The sequence below is a fragment of the Pelophylax lessonae genome (genome assembly GCF_965119305.1).
Source record: "Pelophylax lessonae genome assembly, chromosome: 4".
Classification (NCBI taxonomy): Eukaryota; Metazoa; Chordata; class Amphibia; order Anura; family Ranidae; genus Pelophylax; species Pelophylax lessonae.
In genome coordinates this window covers 476,478,193-476,501,089 of record NC_138771.1, presented here as the reverse complement: position 1 = coordinate 476,501,089, position 22,897 = coordinate 476,478,193, and the positions used below count along the sequence as shown (strand labels likewise).

Below are 22,897 nucleotides of genomic sequence, written 5' to 3'. Positions count from 1 at the left end.
TGCCGAGTGCCCCTACAGCAAGCAGCTTGCTATGGGGAGACACCCGAGCTGAGCTGCAGCTCCGTATGTCCATTTAGACACAGAGCTGTGGTTCGGCCCCGCCCCATCTCTCTCCTCATTGGCTAACTGACTTTGAAAGCAGCAAGAGCTGCTGCTGTGTGTCAGCAATTCAGGAGAGAGAGCCCCAGACAGCTGAAGTAAATATTACTGGCGCCGAGGGGGGGCTGCTGCACACAGGTTTTTTTTATCTTAATGCACAGAATGCATTAACAACTTCTGGACCGGAAGATGACCAGGTCATTTTTTGCGATTTCGGCACTGCGTTACTTTAACGGACAATTGCGCGGTCGTGCGACCCTGTACCCAAATGAAAATTGATGTCCTTCTTTTCCCACAAACAGAGCTTTCTTTTGGTGGTTTTTGATCACCTGTGCACTGCAAACAAAAAAAGAGTGACAATTCTGGAAAAAAAAACTTTCTGCTATATAACATTCCCCCAAAAAAATGAAATGTTTTCATCATTTTAGGCCAATTTGTATTCTGCTACATATTTTTGTTTAAAAAAATCCCAATGAGTGTATTTTGTTTGGTTTGCACAAAAGTTATCGCATCTACAAACTAGGGAAAAGATTTAGGTCATTTTTATTTATTTTTTACTAGTAATAGCGGCTATCAGGGATTTTTAGCGGGGTTGCGGCGGACAAATCGGACCCCTAACTGACATTTTTGACACTTTTGTGGGGACCAGTGACATTACTACAGTAATCAGTGCTAAAAATTTGCACGGTTACTGAAATAAAGACACTGGCATGGAAGGGGTTAACCCAGGTGCGATCAAAGGGTTAAGTGTGAGCCTAGGGGGTGTTTTCTTACTGTGGGGGGGATGGGCTTGTGAAATCAATACAGAGACCTGTGTTCCTAAATAGAAGGAACACAGCAGCTCTGCATTGATTTCTGCGAGAACAACGGTCTGCTGTTCCTACACCAGCAGACCGCCGTTCTCTCTCCACAGGGAGCGATCGCGGGTGCAATCGTGGCCGCCGGCCCCGTGGATCGGCTTCCCCGCTGACTCGCACAGGTACGGTGATTTGCCAGACCGTATAACTGGGGCATCTGGTCGTCAAGTGGTTAAGATAAAAAAAAAAAGTCTAAATTTACAATCATTTTAATGCAAAATTCTCTGCATTAAAGTAAAAAAAAAGCATGTGCATGCAACCCCCCCCCCCTCCTATACTTACGTGAGCCCGATCTCCATCCACACACAACCTCCACCATGCACAAGAGCAGCAGCTCTCTCCCTCCTCATTGGCTCAGGCACAGCAGCGGATGCAATCACAGCCAATGGGGAGGGAGCAGGGGCAGGGCCGATCCCTGCTTTGTGTTTAAACAGACACACAGTGGAGCTCAGGAGTGAGCATGCACAAGTGCCCCCATAGCAATGGGGGCTCTTGGCAGAAAGTAGGAGCCAGGCAGGGGACCCAAGAAGTCTTCTCTGTGCAAAACCATTACACAGAGCAGGTAAGTATACCCTGTTTTTTTTATTTTTAAAAACTGGATCACTTTAATGGATATTTTCTGTTTTTTATTATCCCAGGCAAACTAGCCATAAGATAGAAAATATTTTTTTTAACCATTACCTGTATATTTCTTACCATTACTGACCCTTCACTGAAAAGACCCAATATAAATTCCCCTACTACTGACATGCAAAAGGTTAGTACATTTGTGGGCATTATTTCTTGTTTCTACTGATTGTTGGACCTGCAATAGTGTGCATTTTGCCTTCAGAGAGGTCAATTTGTCACACTGATCATGTGACGGGGGAACCCACCCCACTGGCCCTCGATCATCACTCTGTGATAGGGAACAGTCGGTGACCGCATGATAACAGTGCTGGGCACGCACAATCCAGCGCGCTTCCAATACAAAACAATGGTTCATATATGTGGCAGCGTAAATTAAGGCTCACCCCGTGCTGCCACAAGTATACGTATGGCCGACGGGAAGGGGTTAAACACTGGTTCTTTCGGTAATGTTTTTATGGATGTGGGAATTTTTACCCAGAAGTAGTCACAGATTTTACCAGTCTCCAATTTTGCTACTTGGATGGCCTGCTTGAAATGTACCAGTTTTGAAACTTTAATTTGAAGCGTTTGCTTAGCAGAAATTTGAACTTAGCATTGCAAACCACAAATAAATAGCAATAGACGGCCAGTGTTTGTCATCTGAGAAAGTCTGAAATATTCATGTATTTAACATGGGCATCAGCCTAAAGTAATAATATTAAAAAAGAATTTGGAAAAATATGCCTTTTTTTAAAGTTGACCCTGTGCAAGGAAGCCTTAGGCATAAGGAGAACATACTGTCTTGTGTGTATAACTTATTGTATAAATATATTTAAATCGGAACACCAAGCAAAACTAATATTGTCTACATACAAAAGAGGCATGTGTATTGTTAGCTGAATCTTGGTGTCCTTTGTGTGTCTTCTTCATATATGGGCAGTAATGCAGCATGAAACAACACCTGCATTGCCTCTGTTAAGGAATTTCCCATAAAAAAAGGAGCGGTCACTGCTGCCCTCTTCTTGTGTGGGTACTGGTCTTCAATCCGCCCCCTGTAGTTTTCTGCAGGCAGCCTGTAGTGGGTGGAGCTTCTGGGCCCCTCCCACATCTCTGCTTTCTGCACAGTCTATGTACAGCACAGTGATGATGTCACTGCTACTTTTTCACAGTAATTTTTTTTGGGCGTTTCTCTGGCGTTTGTTGGGCATTTTATGAGTGTTTTTAGGACGTTTTTATGAGCGTTTTTTGGGTGTTTTTTAAAAAATGGGTGTGTTAAAAGGGGTGGAGACCACCTGTGCGTTTGAAAAACGCCTGTGAAACACCCATAACGGCGTTTTAATGCATTCCTATGGGACCAGAACAGCTCTTGATCAGCCCAAAAAGAAGCTCCTATACTTTTTTGAGCTACAGGTGTTTTGCTTCAGGGGACAAAACGCTCAGATGTATACAGGGGCCATTGAAATGAATGTGATTTTGATTGTTGGGCGTTTTGGATTTTCACAGATGAGCGTTTTATGGGCTGAAAAACGCTCAGGAAAAAAAAAAACTATAAAATTCATCCATAAATTTAAAGGGGGGTGCTACACCAAAATCCTTTCTAAGAACTTGTCCGTATGCTGTATGCATGTAACATTTGTGCTAACATTTATATACATGCAGCATCTATTGGCCGCCACTACTGCTTTAGGCTGATATATCAACAGCATGTTCCAAGCGGCATTGCTGACCCCTTTGCTGCTGCATACATATGCATATAAAACGATATACTGTATGCTGTGTTTTTGACGCCTGTGTGAATAAGCCCAAGTTGGGTTTATGCATGGCTTAGTGTATAGATATCCCATCCCATGCCATGCCCAATAGGTTTAACCTGTAGAGTATGCCTGGGCCTTATACTGCCCCAGGCCACATCTGGTCCTTTGGCTGTCCCTGTCCAGCCTGCAAAGCCTCCACTGTCAGCTTCCTCACTGAGGAAGCTGACAGGCTCAGAGAGGCATGCTGACAGATGTTAACGTGGAGAGCAGTGCCAGGACAAGTTCATCTGGTGCCCAGAGCAAGGATGCCAAAATGCACCCCCACCCCATTCATGATGCGCAAGCTTAGGGGATCCTACGCCTAGCAGTCACTTGCTTGTCAAAATCACTGTGCAGCTCCTGATTATTCAGGTTTTGCATTGACCTGGAAGTGCTTACTTTTAATACTGGGCACATGCTTGTGTTGTCTATTTAAATTTAAAAAGTTAGCTATTTACAACAATTTGTGAGGGTAGATTCACACCAGGTGCAGTAGGACTGTATTGGGTGGGGAAAACCAGAACACAGCCCACACCATTCCCCAGCTATCTCCTCGCCACTCCCAGTGCTAGGCTGACAGGAGTAGTTATGTTGCTGTCACTACTTCTGTTAGCCTTGTAACAGAAGGAAGGCGCCCCCCATCCCCATCCCTACAGTAAACCATTGCGCCAAGGGCAGCGGACCCTCTTGCCCACCCCTTGTACCAGCCCTGTGTGCTTGCGTAACCTGGACAGACAGGCTCAGGGAGATAACTAGCAGGGCTGCAAGCACTGGAAGGAGAGAGCCTGAGAAGTTGATCGGGTACAGCAGGGAGGCTAGATTTTGGCAGTAGTGTCAGTATGTCTCCTAGGCAATTGCATTGCCAAGGAGACGTCCTGACACTCTCCCGCCACTCTGCTACATGTCCAAGTTCTTCCTGTTAGTGCCAGAACCAAACCTGCATGCTGCAAACCTCAGGAGACATGCACCTGTTCATCACTCCAGGTCAGGATCTGCAGAAATCCCAGCTGTACCAATGTCAGGCTCTCTCCTTCCGGTACTTGCAGCTCTGCCAGTTATCTCCCTGAGCCTCTCAGTCACACATCAGCACTCAGATTGGCAGATCAGTTAATTAACCCCTGGTCCTATCAGCTCCCTTGCAGTTTTTACCAGCTAGCTCTACACTAACATTGTGACCAGCAGAGGACATTTCTTTATGTCCTTAACTGATTCATTAACTGTAGTACCTAGTATTTCTGTATTCCTAGCACCAGGTGTTTATTTATGTACTTAAAAAGGTTGTAAAGCCGGGGGGGGGTGCATAATGAGCTAGTATGCATCACATACTAGCTCATTATGAAATACTTACCTTAGAACAAAGCTGTCTGAGTGGTACCCACACACCACTAAGATGGATGACATCTTCCCTGGTGTTTCTTCCGGGTCACTCCCGTGTCGCTCCAGCGTATGCGCAGGACCTGCCTGTTTGCAGCATGGGCTCTGAAGGTAAGCCAGACCTTCAGAGCGCATGCGCCAATGATTGTGCAACTTTAGGAGATATTCACAGTACCTACAGGTAAACCTTATTAAAAGCTTTACTTCCTCTTTAAGGACCTTCTTTGGTCCACAATTAATATTAAGCATAATAAAGTTCAGACTATTGGTTCGGCTTTGCATTATTGTTCATTATACCCAAAACTGAAGGTTAAAATGATGCGAATGGTGGTAGGAGACTGCTACTGCTGGTTTTAACTTTTTATAATGCCTGCACTACTATATATTTTTTGTAAAGACAGGTCTGCTTAAAATGGATATAAAAATGCTGCTAACTGCTTTTCCTGAGATTATTTGGCCACAGCACAGAGGTTTTGCCTTCATACGCTTATATACTGCACAGTGATGTTGGTCTAATGTGTTTTATCGCACTGGGAGCTTGAGGGGAGGTGTTTAAGGGATTTCAGGAGGTGGAGAAGACAGGGTAAATGCTCTTTTATAGTCCAATGAGCAGGCATATGACAAAGTAAAGTTCCATTGGAAATTGTGGTGTTACTCTTCAGGCTATACAGTTTGGCAAAGGTGTTTGAATCACATGACTGTCTGAACAGAAATATATGTATTGTATATTGTCAGGTAAAACAGTTAAAATGTATGTATTTTAACTCTATATATGGCTGATTGGCTACGGATCTGTTTAAAATAGCGATTGCAGTCACTGAATATGGATATATGGTAATGGGTTTTGTTCCTTTTCAGACTCCTAGGTGGCCTTTTATAATGTTACTCTTCCCCCACTTTCCTCCATTTCGCTCATTTTACACATAAATAGAATCTCTGCTGATCCGCTAACTCATGTGCACAGAATAGGCCCACTAACCCCCCCCCCCCCCCGTCTTTTTTTTTTGGTACATCAGGCCGAATTTTTTTTCAGCGTGAAAGTCGCTCACATGACTCTCAATAGCCGGAGATGAGAAGGGATCTCTGCACAATAGGAGCCACACTCTCCCCTTAGGAGACACTTGCCGCACCAATCGCTGCCTTTAATTAACATGCTAAAAATAGGAGCCACTAATACAAATTGCAGCCTGTCGCCCAACAAAAGCCTAGGCCAGAGCGGCATTTGATGGCCAAGTTTATGGTGCTTGCTCTGGAGGTTACAGAAAGAGAGAAGAGAGTGAGGTTTTTTTTTTTTTTTGATGCTGATTCCCCTAGTCACTCTGGGCCTCCCGCCATTTGCTGGCTGTCTCATTTGCATTTTGAATGACATTAAGGCCGCTAACGAGGTTATTGGGCGTTGCAGTGGTCTCCTGTGGCCACACGTAGAGCTGGATCTACAGCAGTGCGAGCTGGCATAGTTTCTGTGACTCTTTATGTGGGATGAGAATTGGCTTCATCCTATAAATGTACGTAGAGCACACAAAATGCTTGACTTTTGCAAATGACACAACAGCACAAACTTCTAGAACAAGCACATCCATATAAGCCAGGGGGAAATAAAAGTACATATATGTATCCATAAGACAATGTCATCTCAGTGTCACCACAATTAATGCATGCTTTGGCACAGTCCTGCCTGCTTCTGACTGTATGACCTGTTCTCTTGCAGACTTTAACTTTGCCCTATACCCACCATCTATGATAGCGACTGGAAGTGTGGGAGCCGCAATCTGTGGGCTGCAGTTGGACGACACGGAAAACGAACTCTCTGGCGATAGTCTGACGGAGCACTTGGCCAAGATTACTAACACAGATGTGGTGAGGATTTTGTTCATCTCCATATCCCCCCCCCCCTTGATAATTTTTAAGTGTGTACAGCATCTTTGGAAAAAGAAGGTAACACAAGCATCTCTGTGAAAAAAAAGCTTTGGAATTCCCCCGAAGTTTTGGATCTACATATTATATTTGCAGATGTGGTTTTGTCGAGATCACTGAAACTGTTTGATAGTTACAAAAAATAAAATAACTGCACTTGTAGTGGGTAGGGTGAGGGGAAGTATTGAATGCACAAGAGATGGTATATATACAGTGGGTACGGAAAGTATTCAGACCCCCTTAAATTTTTCACTCTTTGTCATATTGCAGCCATTTGCTTAAATCATTTAAGTTCATTCTTCTTCCTCATGAATGTACACACAGCTCCCCATATTGACAGAAAAACACAGAATTGTTGACATTGTTGCAGATTTATTAAAAAAGAAAAACTGAAATATCACATGGTCCTAAGTATTCAGACCCTTTGCTGTGACACTCATATATTTAACTCAGGTGCTTTCCATTTCTTCTGATCATCCTTGAGATGGTTCTACACCTTCATTTGAGTCCAGCTGTATTTGATTATACTGATTGGACTTGATTAGGAAAGCCACACACCTGTCTATATAAGACCTTCCAGATCACAATGCATGTCAGAGCAAATGAGAATCATGAGGTCAAAGGAACTGCCTGAAGAGCTCAGAGACAGAATTGTGGCAAGGCACAGATCTGGCCAAGGTTACAAAAAGATTTCTGCTGCACTTAAGGTTCCTAAGAGCACAGTGGCCTCCATAATCCTCAAATGGAAGACGTTTGGGACGACCAGAACCCTTCCTAGAGCTGGCCGTCCGGCCAAACTGAGCTATCGGGGGAGAAGAGCCTTGGTGAGAGAGGTAAAGAAGAACCCAAAGATCACTGTGGATGAGCTCCAGAGATGCAGTCAGGAGATGGGAGAAAGTTGTAGAAAGTCAACCATCACTGCAGCCCTCCACCAGTCGGGGCTTTATGGCAGAGTGGCCCGACGGAAGCCTCTCCTCAGTGTAAGACACATGAAAGCCCGCATGGAGTTTGCTAAAAAACACCTGAAGGACTCCAAGATGGTGAGAAATAAGATTCTCTGGTCTGATAAGACCAAAATAGAACTTTTTGGCCTTAATTCTAAGCGGTATGTGTGGAGAAAACCAGGCACTGCTCATCACCTGTCCAATACAGTCCCAACAGTGAAGCATAGTGGTGGCAGCATCATGCTGTGGGGGTGTTTTTCAGCTGCAGGGACAGGACGACTGGTTGCAATCGAGGGAAAGATGAATGCAGCCAAGTAGAGGGATATCCTGGACAAAAACCTTCTCCAGAGTGCTCTGGACCTCAGACTGGGCCGAAGGTTTACCTTCCAACAAGACAATGACCCTAAGCACACAGCTAAAATAACAACTCGGTGACTGTTCTTGAATGGCCCAGCCAGAGCCCTGACTTAAACCCAATTGAGCATCTCTGGAGAGACCTAAAAATGGCTGTCCACCAACGTTTACCATCCAACCTGACAGAACTGGAGAGGATCTGCAAGGAGGAATGGCAGAGGATCCCCAAATCCAGGTGTGAAAGACTTGTTGCATCTTTCCCAAAAAGACTCCTGGCTGTATTAGATCAAAAGGGGGCTTCTACTAAATACTGAGCAAAGGGTCTGAATACTTCGGACCATGTGATATTTCAGTTTTTCTTTTTTAATAAATCTGCAACAATGTCAACAATTCTGTGTTTTTCTGTCAGTATGGGGTGCTATGTGTACATTCATGAGGAAGAAGAATGAACCTAAATGATTTTAGCAAATGGCTGCAATATAACAAAGAGTGAAAAATTTAAGAGGGTCTGAATACTTTCCGTACCCACTGTATATATATATATATATATATATATATATATATATTGTAGTGAACATAAGGTCTTTTTAAGCATTTCTATGTTCTGTGTACTGTGGAAGACCAGATATAGTGAATGCAGGGTCCTGGGTTTAGTAACACTTTAAGGAATGTGACAATTTATCCAGGATATGCCTGCTATGGTATGCCAAGTACACTTTATTATTGGTATTCTTATATATTTACTTTGTGTGTATCTTGACTGTCCATTAGGTTCAAACTAATTATTCTTGTATTTATGATAGTACCTTCATATTAATGTACAGCAATGTCTGTTGTACAGGATTTATTAAATAAGGAATTTAAAAAATGTATTGTTTTGAAGTGTATAGCCAGCATAGGGTTCTCAGAATAAAAGGAAGAGGATTTGTTGTGCAGCGCCAAAAGTGAGAGCTGGTGAGATCAGAGATGAGAACTGTAGACGGTTGAAGGCTGGGTGTAAAAGTCATACATGTGTATTAGGGATGATTCTAGGTGCCGATGGGACAGCTATGGATGGGTGGGGACTGGGTGTAGAGGTAATAGCTGTGAAGGAAGAAGAGGTTCTAGGTACAAAAGTGTGATCTGTGGACTGGGACGCAGAGGTGATCTGTGGAGGAGGGACGCAGAGGTGATCTGTGGACGAGGGACGCAGAGGTGATCTGTGGACGAGGGACGCAGAGGTGATCTGTGGACGAGGGACGCAGAGGTGATCTGTGGACGAGGGACGCAGAGTTGATCTGTGAACGAGGGACGCAGAGGTGATCTGTGGACGAGGGACGCAGAGGTGGACGGGGGACGCAGAGGTGGACGGGGGACGCAGAGGTGGCCTGTGGACGGGGGACGCAGAGGTGGCCTGTGGACGGGGGACGCAGAGGTGGCCTGTGGACGAGGATGCAGAGGTGATCTGTGGACGGGGATGCAGAGGTGTGCTATGAACGGGGACGCAGAGGTGTGCTATGAACGGGGACGCAGAGGTGATCTGTGGACGGGGACGCAGAGGTGATCTGTGGACGGGGACGCAGAGGTGATCTGTGGACGGGGACGCAGAGGTGATCTGTGGACGGGGACGCAGAGGTGATCTGTGGACGGGGACGCAGAGGTGATCTGTGGACGGGGACGCAGAGGTGATCTGTGGACGGAGACGCAGAGGTGATCTGTGGACTGGGACGCAGAGGTGTGCTATGAATGGGGAAGCAGAGGTGTGCTATGAATGGGGAAGCAGAGGTGATCTGTGGACAGGGAAGCAGAGGTGAGCTGTGGATGGGGAAACTATGGGGTTTGCTATGAACGGGGACGCAGAGGTGAGCTCTGGACGGGGACACAGAAGTAAGCTGTGGACAGGGACACATAGATGAGCTGTGGACGGGGACGCAGAGGTGAGCTGTGGACGGGGACGCAGAGGTGAGCTCTGGACGGGGACACAGAAGTAAGCTGTGGACAGGGACACATAGATGAGCTGTGGACGGGGACGCAGAGGTGAGCTGTGGACGGGGACGCAAAGGTGAGCTGTGGACGGGGACGCAAAGGTGAGCTGTGGACAGGGACGCAAAGGTGAGCTGTGGACGGGGATGCAAAAGTGAGCTGTGGATGGGAAAGCAGAGATGAGCTGTGGATGGGAAAGCAGAGGTGAGCTGTGGATGGGATTCAGAGATGAGCTGTGGATGGGATTCAGAGATGAGCTGTGGATGGGATTCAGAGGTGAGCTGTGGATGGGATTCAGAGGTGAGCTGTGAACAGGAAAGCAGAGGTGAGCTGTGAACAGGGACGTAGAGGTGAGCTGTGGATTGGAAAACAGAGGTGAGTTGTGAACAGGGATGCAGAGGTAAGCTGTGGATAGGAAAGCAGAGGTGAACTGCGGGCAAGGATGCAGAGGGGAACTGCGGGCAAGGATGCAGAGGGGAACTGCGGGCAAGGATGCAGAGGTGAGCTGCGGGCCAGGATGCAGAGGTGAGCTGCGGACAAGGATGCAGAGGTGAGCTGTGGACAGGGATGCAGAGGTGAGCTGTGGACAGGGATGCAGAGGTGAGCTGTGGACAGGGATGCAGAGGTGAGCTGCGGACAGGGATGCAGAGGTGAGCTGCGGACAGGGATGCAGAGGTGAGCTGCGGACAGGGATGCAGAGGTGAGCTGCGGACAAGGATGCAGAGGTGAGCTGCGGACAAGGATGCAGAGGTGAGCTGCGGACAAGGATGCAGAGGTGAGCTGCGGACAAGGATGCAGAGGTGAGCTGCGGACAAGGATGCAGAGGTGAGCTGTGGATGGGAAAGCAGAGGTGAGCTGTGGATGGGAAAGCAGAGGTGAGCTGTGGATGGGAAAGCAGAGGTTAGCTGTATATCGGAAAGCAGAAGTGAGCCGAGTATGGGGACGCAGAGGTGAGCCGTGGACGGGGACACAGAGGTGAGCTGTGGACGGGGATGTAAAGATGAGCTGTGGATGGGAAAGCAGAGATGAGCTGTGGATGGGAAAGCAGAGATGAGCTGTGGATGGGAAAACAGAGGTGAGCTGTGGATGGGAAAACAGAGGTGAGCTGTGGATGGGAAAACAGAGGTGAGCTGTGAACAGGAAAGCAGAGGTGAGCTGTGAACAGGAAAGCAGAGGTGAGCTGTGAACAGGAAAGCAGAGGTGAGCTGTGAACAGGAAAGCAGAGGTGAGCTGTGAACAGGAAAGCAATGGTGTGCTGTGAACAGGGACCTAGAGGTGAGCTGTGGATTGGAAAGCAGAGGTGAGCTGTGAACAGGGATGCAGAGGTAAGCTGTGGATAGGAAAGCAGAGGTGAGCTGTGGACATGGACGAAGAGGTGAGCTGCAGACAGGGAGGCAAAGGTGAACTGCAGACAAGGATGCAGAGGTGAGCTGTGGATGGGAAAGCAGGGGTGAGCTGTGAATGGGAAAGCAGAGGTGAGCTGTGAATTGGAAAGCAGAGGTGAGCTGTGGATTGGAAAGCAGAGGTGAGCTGTGGATTGGAAAGCAGAGGTAAGCTGTGGATAGGAAAGCAGAGGTAAGCTGTGGACATGGACGAAGAGGTGAACTGTGGACTTGGACGAAGAGGTGAGCTGGGGACAGGGATGCAGAGGTGAGCTGCGGACAGAGAGGCAGAGGTGAGCTGCGGACAGGGATGCAGAGGTGAGCTGCGGACAAGGATGCAGAGGTGAGCTGCGGACAAGGATGCAGAGGTGAGCTGCGGACAGGGATGCAGAGGTGAGCTGCGGACAGGGATGCAGAGGTGAGCTGCGGACAGGGATGCAGAGGTGAGCTGCGGACAGGGATGCAGAGGTGAGCTGCGAACAGGAAAGCAGAGGTGAGCTGCGAACAGGAAAGCAGAGGTGAGCTGCGAACAGGAAAGCAGAGGTGAGCTGCGAACAGGAAAGCAGAGGTGAGCTGTGAACAGGGACATAGAGGTGAGCTGTGGACGGGAAAGCAGAGACGAGCTGTGGACGGGAAAGCAGAGGTGAGCTGTGGACGGGGATGCAGAGGTGAGCTGTGGACGGGGATGCAGAGGTGAGCTTTGGACGGGGACGCAAAGGTGAGCTGTGGATTGGAAAGCAGAGGTGAGCTGTTGACAGGGACACAGAGGTGAGCTGTTGACAGGGACGCAGAGGTGAGCTGTGGACAGGGACGCAGAGGTGAGCTGTTGACAGGGACGCAGAGGTGAGCTGTGGACAGGGACGCAGAGGTGAGCTGTGGACAGGGACGCAGAGGTGAGCTGTGGACAGGGACGCAGAGGTGAGCTGTGGACAGGGACGCAGAGGTGAGCTGTGGACAGGGACGCAGAGGTGAGCTGTGGACAGGGACGCAGAGGTGAGCTGTGGACAGGGACGCAGAGGTGAGCTGTGGACAGGGTCGCAGAGGTGAGCTGTGGACAGGGTCGCAGAGGTGAGCTGTGGACAGAGTTGCAGAGGTGAGCTGTGGACGGGAAATCAGAGGTGAGCTGTGGACGGGAAATCAGAGGTGAGCTGTGGATGGGAAATCAGAGGTGAGCTGTGAACGAGAAAGCAGAGATAAGCTGTATATGGGAAAACAGAGGTGAGCTGTGAACGAGAAAGCAGAGATAAGCTGTATATGGGAAAACAGAGGTGAGCTGTAAACAGGGACGCAGAGGTGAGCTGTGGACGAGGATGCAGAGGTGAGGTGAGCTGTGGACAGGGGTACAGGGGTGAAGTGTGGCATAGAATGCATTATGATAAAAAACCTTCTGCCTTTGGAACCACTTTAATGTACAACTAAAGGCTCCTGTATGACAAAACAAGTCTAAACAAGTACCAAATCCAGTTACAATTTGATGCACAAGTTTTAAATAATAAAACAAAAAAACCTTTACCTTCCCCATCTGAACCTAATTCTCCTTCATTAGTGTTACACACGCTCTCCCTCCCAGACACTGCAGCTCACACTGGGAGAGTTTCAGTAGCAGAGGCGGTGCTGTCAATCCAGAAAGCAATGAGCAGGACTAGGTGTGGCCAGGGCCTGATTGACAAGCTACAGGCTTGCGAATCCTCTTCTCATCCCACTGTAGTGCATGCAGCCTACATGAGAGTGGCAACTCTGCTCTGAATTCAGGAACAGTAGAGCTTCCATCCCAGGATGCTGAATTAGGTGAACTTCATTGGCTGGGCCAACAGGTATTTGTAGGACTTTGCAATTACAGAAAACTGTGACTGCAGATTCATTTATAATTATGCGCAGCAGCTTTTTTGTCATTTGCAGTCCAGCGCTGCACAGGACTATCAATTTTACTTGTTGTCATGCACCGGAAGGGGAGGTGTTTAGGCAGATTAAAACAGGAGGAAGAGAACACTCAGAGCCTTATGCTGGCCATACACGTATAGATTTTCATCCTGAAATTTTCGTTTCAAGAAAATTAGTTTGATTTTCTAATCGTTAGTGGGGTTAAATCGATGTCCCTTTTTGACTGCAGCGACCGGAAAATTCGTAGGGGCAGAAGGGAAAACTTTTCTCGATCAACAAATTTTCGGGCAGTGTATGTGGTAATCGTTCAGAAATTACATTCATTTTAAAATTAAATGTTAAAAGCAAAAGACAATTTTCGAACGACATTCGTCTATTCAACGAATGTTCAAAGAATGTTCGTACGAATGTTCAAAGAATATTCTCGTCCAAAAATCTATACGTGTATGGCCAGCATTAGTATGTGTTCATACCCTTCCACAGCTTTGTGAGTAGTTTGATTGAAGCCGGAAGCTGCAACAATGAGGTGGTGTGACACTGCTGGCAATTATACAAAGAGAGTCTCGCGAGCTACCATGTGAGTCCACTAATAGTAAAAGTGGTAGTAAGCTACGAAACCAGCTGCTGACACACTCCCATTATACAGTGGGTACGGAAAGTATTCAGACCCTCTTAAATTTTTCACTCTTTGTTATATTGCAGCCATTTGCTAAAATCATTTAGGTTCATTCTTCTTCCTCATGAATGTACACATAGCACCCCATACTGACAGAAAAACACAGAATTGTTGACATTGTTGCAGATTTATTAAAAAAGAAAAACTGAAATATCACATGGTCCGAAGTATTCAGACCCTTTGCTCAGTATTTAGTAGAAGCCCCCTTTTGATCTAATACAGCCAGGAGTCTTTTTGGGAAAGATGCAACAAGTCTTTCACACCTGGATTTGGGGATCCTCTGCCATTCCTCCTTGCAGATCCTCTCCAGTTCTGTCAGGTTGGATGGTAAACGTTGGTGGACAGCCATTTTTAGGTCTCTCCAGAGATGCTCAATTGGGTTTAAGTCAGGGCTCTGGCTGGGCCATTCAAGAACAGTCACCGAGTTGTTATTTTAGCTGTGTGCTTAGGGTCATTGTCTTGTTGGAAGGTAAACCTTCGGCCCAGTCTGAGGTCCAGAGCACTCTGGAGAAGGTTTTTGTCCAGGATATCCCTCTACTTGGCTGCATTCATCTTTCCCTCGATTGCAACCAGTCGTCCTGTCCCTGCAGCTGAAAAACACCCCCACAGCATGATGCTGCCACCACTATGCTTCACTGTTGGGACTGTATTGGACAGGTGATGAGCAGTGCCTGGTTTTCTCCACACATACCGCTTAGAATTAAGGCCAAAAAGTTCTATTTTGGTCTTATCAGACCAGAGAATCTTATTTCTCACCATCTTGGAGTCCTTCAGGTGTTTTTTAGCAAACTCCATGCGGGCTTTCATGTGTCTTACACTGAGGAGAGGCTTCCGTCGGGCCACTCTGCCATAAAGCCCCGACTGGTGGAGGGCTGCAGTGATGGTTGACTTTCTACAACTTTCTCCCATCTCCTGACTGCATCTCTGGAGCTCATCCACAGTGATCTTTGGGTTCTTCTTTACCTCTCTCACCAAGGCTCTTCTCCCCCGATAGCTCAGTTTGGCCGGACGGCCAGCTCTAGGAAGGGTTCTGGTCGTCCCAAACGTCTTCCATTTGAGGATTATGGAGGCCACTGTGCTCTTAGGAACCTTAAGTGCAGCAGAAATCTTTTTGTAACCTTGGCCAGATCTGTGCCTTGCCACAATTCTGTCTCTGAGCTCTTCAGGCAGTTCCTTTGACCTCATGATTCTCATTTGCTCTGACATGCATTGTGATCTGGAAGGTCTTATATAGACAGGTGTGTGGCTTTCCTAATCAAGTCCAATCAGTATAATCAAATACAGCTGGACTCAAATGAAGGTGTAGAACCATCTCAAGGATGATCAGAAGAAATGGAAAGCACCTGAGTTAAATATATGAGTGTCACAGCAAAGGGTCTGAATACTTAGGACCATGTGATATTTCAGTTTTTCTTTTTTAATAAATCTGCAACAATGTCAACAATTCTGTGTTTTTCTGTCAATATGGGGAGCTGTGTGTACATTCATGAGGAAGAAGAATGAACTTAAATGATTTAAGCAAATGGCTGCAATATGACAAAGAGTGAAAAATTTAAGGGGGTCTGAATACTTTCCGTACCCACTGTATGTGCTTGCTCAATCAGAATCCATATAAGTGCTTCATTCCCAATGATATGCAAACATAAACAACAATAATACAACATAAAATTGTGCATAAAATAATATAACGTAACTTAAATTGTGTATATTAAACATGCAATTCAAATGTGATGTAATCCAGAGTATACATATTCCCGTATGCGGTGATAATTCCAACGTAAACGTGATCAAAGTCTTTAATGCAATTTGGTAATCCAATCAATATTGTGTTCCAGTAATAAAGTGATCTGCCACCTCACTTGTGCTCCCCCCTCCTAATTTAAGTCTCTCCTCAAGAGATGTGACCCCACAATTAAGCTTGGTCAGAATGCAACTGCGAACCTCCCTGGGTTCAATCAATATGATGTAGATCTCATGGCCGCTCTGCTCACACATGCACCGATCTCCCAGTCAGATGTGATGATACATAAAAATGAGAGGGCTGCAATAGTGCTTATATCGTTTAAAAATCTGCCTTCACTGTTCAAACAATTACTCATGTGCTCATGGTGCTTCCAGCGCACCAGACTTTGCCAAACAAATGTTAAAAAACTCCAAAGCCGCACAACCGTTAGGATTATCAGACTCCTTAACCTCATACGAGTCCATCTGCCTTTACCGTCCTTGCCCCCCCCCCCCCTCCCCTACGAGTGTCGACACGGGGTCACGTGTCTTCCTCAGAGGAATCCCCCTCTGCTAGCCCCTCCCACCAGCCATGATCTGCCTGCATTACATAAAGAAGCACAGATACCCAGTGATTACATCAAACAAAATGTATTTTTATTTATTTATCCCTTTGGTTAGAGCAGGGAAGAGTAGTAACTTCTGGCTTTTTTTTTTTTGCCATTTGTGTTCTTTGTCGGGGAGATTTTCTCTCACTTCCTGCCCTGGTTAACACACAGGCAGTAAAGAGATCTCTCCAATGAGGACAAAAATGCCCACCCTTTTGTGCTTTGTTTCCAGAAATGTGTTTCTATTATCTGTACCCTCCCTTGGAGAGATTGTGTGCACTTCCTGTCATGGCAACCATGCAGGAAGTGAAGGAAGATCTGACCAAGGGATACAGAAACATTCAAAATCCATTTCAGAGCCCCTTTTTGAAGTAGTTTGCTTGAATGTCAAGCTGACTCTTCAAATTCACAATGTAGTGATTCTGTTCTGAAACAAGTTGGGAGTGTGATTTCATTGGCTGTAGACTGTCAGGGTGATTGAACAGGGAAGATTAGCATGACAGGCACCTTCATGTGTCTGCACACTGCTTTGAATCTGCTTTATAGCAACACAGTACCCTTAAAATCCAAGGTGCTATGTTTGCTCAATATACTGTACAGTGTTATCTGCTTGATTCCAATTTCATAAGCCTTACTGTTGGTTAGTAAAGCTGCTTGTCCCATTGATGGGCTTGCACTGTAAGTGATACTTTGTTTTCTGTGCTGGAACTCTGTGCGTGTCACACCATGTACATATAGTATGTGAAGAGTTAAAGAGGAAGTAAACTTCCATCTTTAAATTTAAAATTTTTATAATAAGGCTTACCTATAGATAGTGTAAATATCTCCTAAACATGTACCGTTAGGAAATATTTACTGTACATGCAGCCAGTATACATCACTGGCGCATGAACTCTGAAGGAACGGCCGCCCATGCTGTTCCTTCAGAGCCCTGTGCCGTGCCTGGCTGCTCTTGCGCGCATGTGCAGGAGTGACGTCATCGAAACTTGTAAGCAAGACAGATGGAAGATGGAAGCTGTCGGTGGAAGGCTTCATTTTAGGTAAGTTTCACATAATGTGCTAGTATATGATGCATACTAGCACATTATGCCTTTGCCTTGCAGGAAAGAAAAAAAAAATGTGCAATGGTTTAGAACTGCTTTAAAGTGGTTGTTAAGCCACTGTACTGTCTTCATTCAATCTTCTGTGTCTCATAATGTTAGGTGCCCCAGTGTATGTGATTTATTAAAATAATGCCGTTCTATATCTTATTTTATACACACCTGAGCGTTTTTGTTGCAGGCGTTTATTGTGCATTTTTTGGGCGTCTTTGGAGGCAGGCATGACATCTGAACTTCTGTGTATATATACACACACACACACACATATATGTATATATACACATACACACATACAGGTGTGATAGGAGCGGAACCCTATCCCTGCAAATAATTTCATTAGCGCAGGCATAGTGTTCCGCTACTTTCACACCTATATGTGTGTATGTGTATATATACACATATGTGTGTGTGTATATATATATATATATATACCCCTACACAGAAGTTCAGATGTCATGCCTGCCTCCAAAGACGCCCAAAAAATGCACAATAAACGCCTGCAACAAAAACGCCCAGGTGTGTTGTTGCAGGCGTTTATTGGGCATTTTTTGGGCGTCTTTGGAGGCAGGCATAACATCTGAACTTCTGTATAGGGGTATATATACACACACACACACATATATGTATATATACACATACACACATATAGGTGTGATAGGAGCGGAGCCACATCCCTGCAAATAATTTCATTAGCGCAGGCATAGGGTTCCGCTACTTTCACACCTATATGTGTGTAGTGTATGTGTATATATACATATATGTGTGTGTGTATATATACCCCTACACAGAAGTTCAGATGTCATGCCTGCCTCCAAAGACGTCCACAAAAAAGCCCAATAAACGCCTGCAACAAAAACGGCCAAGTGTGAAAGTAGCGGAGCCCTATCCCTGCTCTACTGCAATTCTAAGACAAACATTCTTTTTTCTATGGCAGTCACCCTGACATGGAAGAGTTTGGTCACCCTGCCATAGCAGTCAGAGTCAGTTCACCCTACACTACACTACGGTCACCCTGACACTTAACACTTTCCCTACAGAAACTAGATTATTGAATCTAACTATAGTGGTATATAGTACCCTAACTACACTAGATATCCCTTTCCTCACACTAATAATTGCTAAATGACACTTTTGAAGCAGGAGTAACAGAACTGCTTCCACTCTCTTCCACAGCCCCTGTATTACAGTGCTAGAGATTTGGCGGGGCTATGTTATATACTGGGGGGTGTATTCACTACTGATTGGCCTCTGGACCCCCTAGTCACTCCAATCACATTCCTAGCATCCTCCTGCCCCCTCAATTAGCTTTTACTAATGTTTCTGGTACAATCACGGGCTTTTAAAGCCCAGTTCCTGTCCCATTGCATTTTGGTCGGTTCTGGTTGCCGAATTCCGAACTTTTTCCGCAAAAAGTTCGGAATTCGGCCGAATTTCGAACAGTCAATGTTCGGGTCGAACCGATGGTCGACCCGAACCGTTCGATCATCCCTGCCCCTTAGCCCTTACCTAAGCCAACCTACCCTCCCTCTCCAAATATGCATACTTGCTTCAATTTGATAGTCAAGGCCTTCATTGATTGTTTACATCCTGGCCCTGCCTGCACATTACAGCCCAATAGACTTCCTATGGGGCTGTCACCCACCATCTCTGACCCCAGGACCCAACCCCTAGGAGTCTATGAGGTTGTAATATGCAGACTCGGCCAGGAGAGGGAGACTTGCAGCACTGAATGTAAACAATCACCAAAGGCTGTACACATTGGATTGAGGTAAGTACACATCTGTGGAGTGAGTTAATTTAGGTCAGAGGGACACTTTGTCTTTATTTATTACAGGTAGTTCTATATATATATACACACACACAGTATCTCACAAAAGTGAGTGCAACCCTCACATTTTTGTAAATATTTTATTATATCTTTTCATGTGACAACACTGAAGAAATGACTCTTGGCTACAATGTAAAGTAGTGAGTGTACAGCTTGTATAACAGTGTAAATTTTCTGTCCCCTCAAAATAACTTAACACACAGCCATTAATGTCTAAACCGCTGGCAACAAAGTGAGTACACCCCTAATTTAAAATGTCTAAATTGGACCTAATTAGCCATTTTCCCTCCCTGGTGTTATGTGACCCATTATTGTTACAAGGTCTCAGGTGTGAATGGGGAGCAGGTGTGTTAAATTTGGTGTTATCGCTCTCACTCTCTCATACTGGTCACTGGAAGTTCAACATGGCACCTCATGGCAAAGACCTCTCTGAGGATCTGAAAAAAATAATTGTTGCTGTAAATAAAGATGGCCTAGACTATAAGAAGATTACCAAGACCCTGAAACTGAGCTGCAGCACAGTGGTCAAGACTATACAGCAGTTAAACTGGACAGGTTCCACTCCATGGCCTGGCCATGGTCGACCAAAGAAGTTGAGTGCACGTGCTCAGCGTCATATCCAGAGGTTGTCTTTGGAAATTAGACATAGGACTGCAGCCAGCATTGCTGCAGAGGTTGAAGGGGTGGGGGGTGGAGGTCAGCCTGTCAGTGCTCAGACCATACACCGCACACTGCATCAAATTGGTCTACATGGCTGTCGTCCCAGAAGGAAGCCTCTTCTTAAGATGATGCACAAGAAAGCCCGCAAACAGTTTGCTGAAGACAAGCAGACTAAGGACATAGATTACTGGAACCATGTCCTGTGGTCTGATGAGACCAAGATAAACTTATTTGGTTCAGATGTGTCAAGCGTGTGTGGGGGCAACCAGGTGAGGAGTACAAAGACAAGTGTGTCTTGCCTACAGTTAAGCATGGCGGTGGAAGTGGTCTGGGGCTGTATGAGTGCTTCCAGCACTGGGAAGCTACAGTTCATTGAGGGAACCATGAATGCCAACATGTACTGTGACATACTGAAGCAGAGCATGATCCTTCCTTTCAGGGACAGGGCTGCAGGGTAGTATTCCAACATGATAAGGACCCAAAACACACCTCCAAGAGGACCACTTCCTTGCTAAAGAAGCTGAGGGTCAGGGTGATGGACTGGTCACGCATGTCTCCAGACCTAAACCCTATTGAGCATCTGTGGGGCATCCTCAAATGGAAGGTGGAGGAGCGCAAGGTCTCTAACATCCACCAGCTCCATGATGTCGTCATGGAGGAGTGGAAGAGGAATCCAGTGGCAACCTGTGAAGCTCTGGTGAACTCCATGCCCAAGAGGGTTAAGGCAGTGCTGAAAAATAATGGTAGCCACACACAATTGTGACACTTTGGGCCCAGTTTGGACATCATGACCTAGTGGTGTACTCACTTTTGTTGCCAGCGGTGTAGACAATAATGGCTGTGTGTTGAGTTATTTTGAGGGGACAGCAAGTTTTACAAGCTGTGCACTCACTACTTTACATTGTAGCAAAGTGTAATTTCTTCAGTGTTGTCACATGAAAAGATATAATAAAATATTTACAAAAATGTGAGGGGTGTACTCACTTTTGTGAGATACTGTGTGTGTGTGTGTATATATATATATATATAGTATATTCACATCAGTCCCTGCCCTCAAGGAGCTTACAATCGAAGGTCCCTAACTCACATTCTTACACATACTAGGGCCAATTTAGACAGGATCCGATTAACCTACCAGCATGTCTTTGGAGTATGGGAGGAACACAGGGAGAACATGCAAACTCCATGCAGGTAGAGTGCCATGGTTGGGATTTGAACCTGCAACCCTAGTGCTAACTACTTAGGCACTTAAAGGGATTTACCTTTAAAAGCTTCATTTCAGTGCTATAGGAATAAGTCTGCTGCTCACATGACCTCCCCACTACCCCTCCCCCCAACCATTTGCCTGCTAACTCCTTGACGACCCTTGAACAGTAACCTCCGATTCCCACAATGCAGTTTGTTTACAGTCGCTCCTAATTTTAGATGACCCTTTCTCGCTGAATAGGCAAACAGTTCTTTCAGAAGAGTTCAAATAAATGGAAATGGGCCATTAACTTGCAAGACAAGTGTTTCCTGTTTAAAAAAATAAATAATAATTTTGGTGACAAAGAAACCGTGTCAGGAATGTCACATGGGGGCTTTAACCAATCGTGAGAGTGTTTTACTGTAAACCTGAGGAATTTTTTTGTACACCTACACTGTTTCAAGATCTATACTTATCATTCATTCTCAGATTGCTGCAGAGAGCTACACCCATGAGGTCATGAATGGGGAAATTGAGAAGAAATTTGTTTAGAAGCTTCTGATTCAGAAAAAGAAAAGCCTAACAAACTATTGAGAACAAGATGATTCATTTTCTGGACATTCCCTGTAGATTAGTGTGCATCCTGAGAACAAAACATGAAAAACGGACTTAGCATAAACACAGTTTTTACTTAAAGTGATACTAAAGCCTCATTTTTTTTTTTTTTTTTTGTTAAAATTAGCAAACGTCCTATTTACCTCCTCTGTGCAGTTGATTTTGCACAGAGCGGCCCAGATCCTCCTCTTCTCATGTCCCTCTTTGCCTCTCCTTGCCCCTCCCTCCTGTTAAGTGCCCCCACAGCAAGCAGTTTGCTATTGGGGCACCCGAGCCAAACAGCAGCTTCCTGTGTCCATTCAGACACGGAGCTGTATCCTGGCCTGGCCCTGCCCCCCTCTCTACTCATTGTTTCACTGACTTTGATTGACAGCAGCAGGAGCAATGGCGCTTTGCTGCTGTCTCAGCCAATGAGGAGGGATAGGGTAGTGGGTAGTCGAGTCTCTCGTGCAACATCGCTGGATCGAGATGGGTCTCAGGTAAGTATTAGGAGGCTGAGGGGGGCTGCTGCACACAGAAGGTTTTTTATCCTAATGCATAAACTGCATTAAGATAAAAACCTACCTTTACAACTACTTTAACCTTTTATGGACCGCCCCACGCACATATAATGTGGCAGGGCAGCCCTCCTGCGTGAAATCACATACTTGTACCTGGACACAGCAGGAGGTAATCAGCGGGTCCGGCAGACAGAATGTCTGCTGGAACACCCCGATCATTCTCAGGAGTGGCAGAACAGTAGTCTGCCTATGTTATCAAGGTGGACCGCCATTCTGTGAGAGTAGAAGATAGAGATCTTGTGTTCTCTGTCTTCCCCCACATAGTTAGAAATCACTCCCTAGGAGCACATTTAACCCTTTGATTTTTTGCATTTTTTTTTTTAGCACTGATCACTGTATTAGTGTCACTGGTCCCCAAAAAGTGTCACTTAGTGTCAGATTTGTCCGCCGCAATGTGGCAGTCCTTCTAAAAATCGCTGATCGCCGCCATTACTAGTAAAAAATAAAAAAAAATAATAAAGTATATAAATATATCCCAAAGTTTTTACGTGCCAAAAATTACCAAAAATATGCTGCAGAATACATATTGGCCTAAATTGATGAAGAAATTTGATATTTTACATTTTTTTGCCCTTGTACACTTAAACTAAGTCGTGAACGCACAGCTCACTGTACAAATTCAGCAATGCCAAATCTGACTGAACTCCTGCGCATACATCATCCCCAGCCGGTGATCGAGAGCTGGAAGTTGGCTGCCCAAAAAGGTTAGTGGCTGGACGGGGAGCTCCTGGACGCCACATCACTGGAGCCGAGGTGAGTATAGTTCCGCTTTA

At 45.7% G+C, this 22,897-nt stretch overlaps 1 protein-coding gene across 1 annotated transcript in view; it reads left to right on the top strand.

The window, feature by feature from the left end:
- CCND2 (cyclin D2) overlaps positions 1-22,897 on the top strand; it is a 78,506-nt gene that overhangs the window by 34,224 nt on the left and 21,385 nt on the right. Inside the window, exon 4 of the mRNA XM_082254129.1 lies at positions 6,441-6,589. Within this exon, the coding sequence (XP_082110255.1) occupies positions 6,441-6,589 (149 nt within the window). The remainder of the gene's footprint in view (positions 1-6,440; positions 6,590-22,897) is intronic.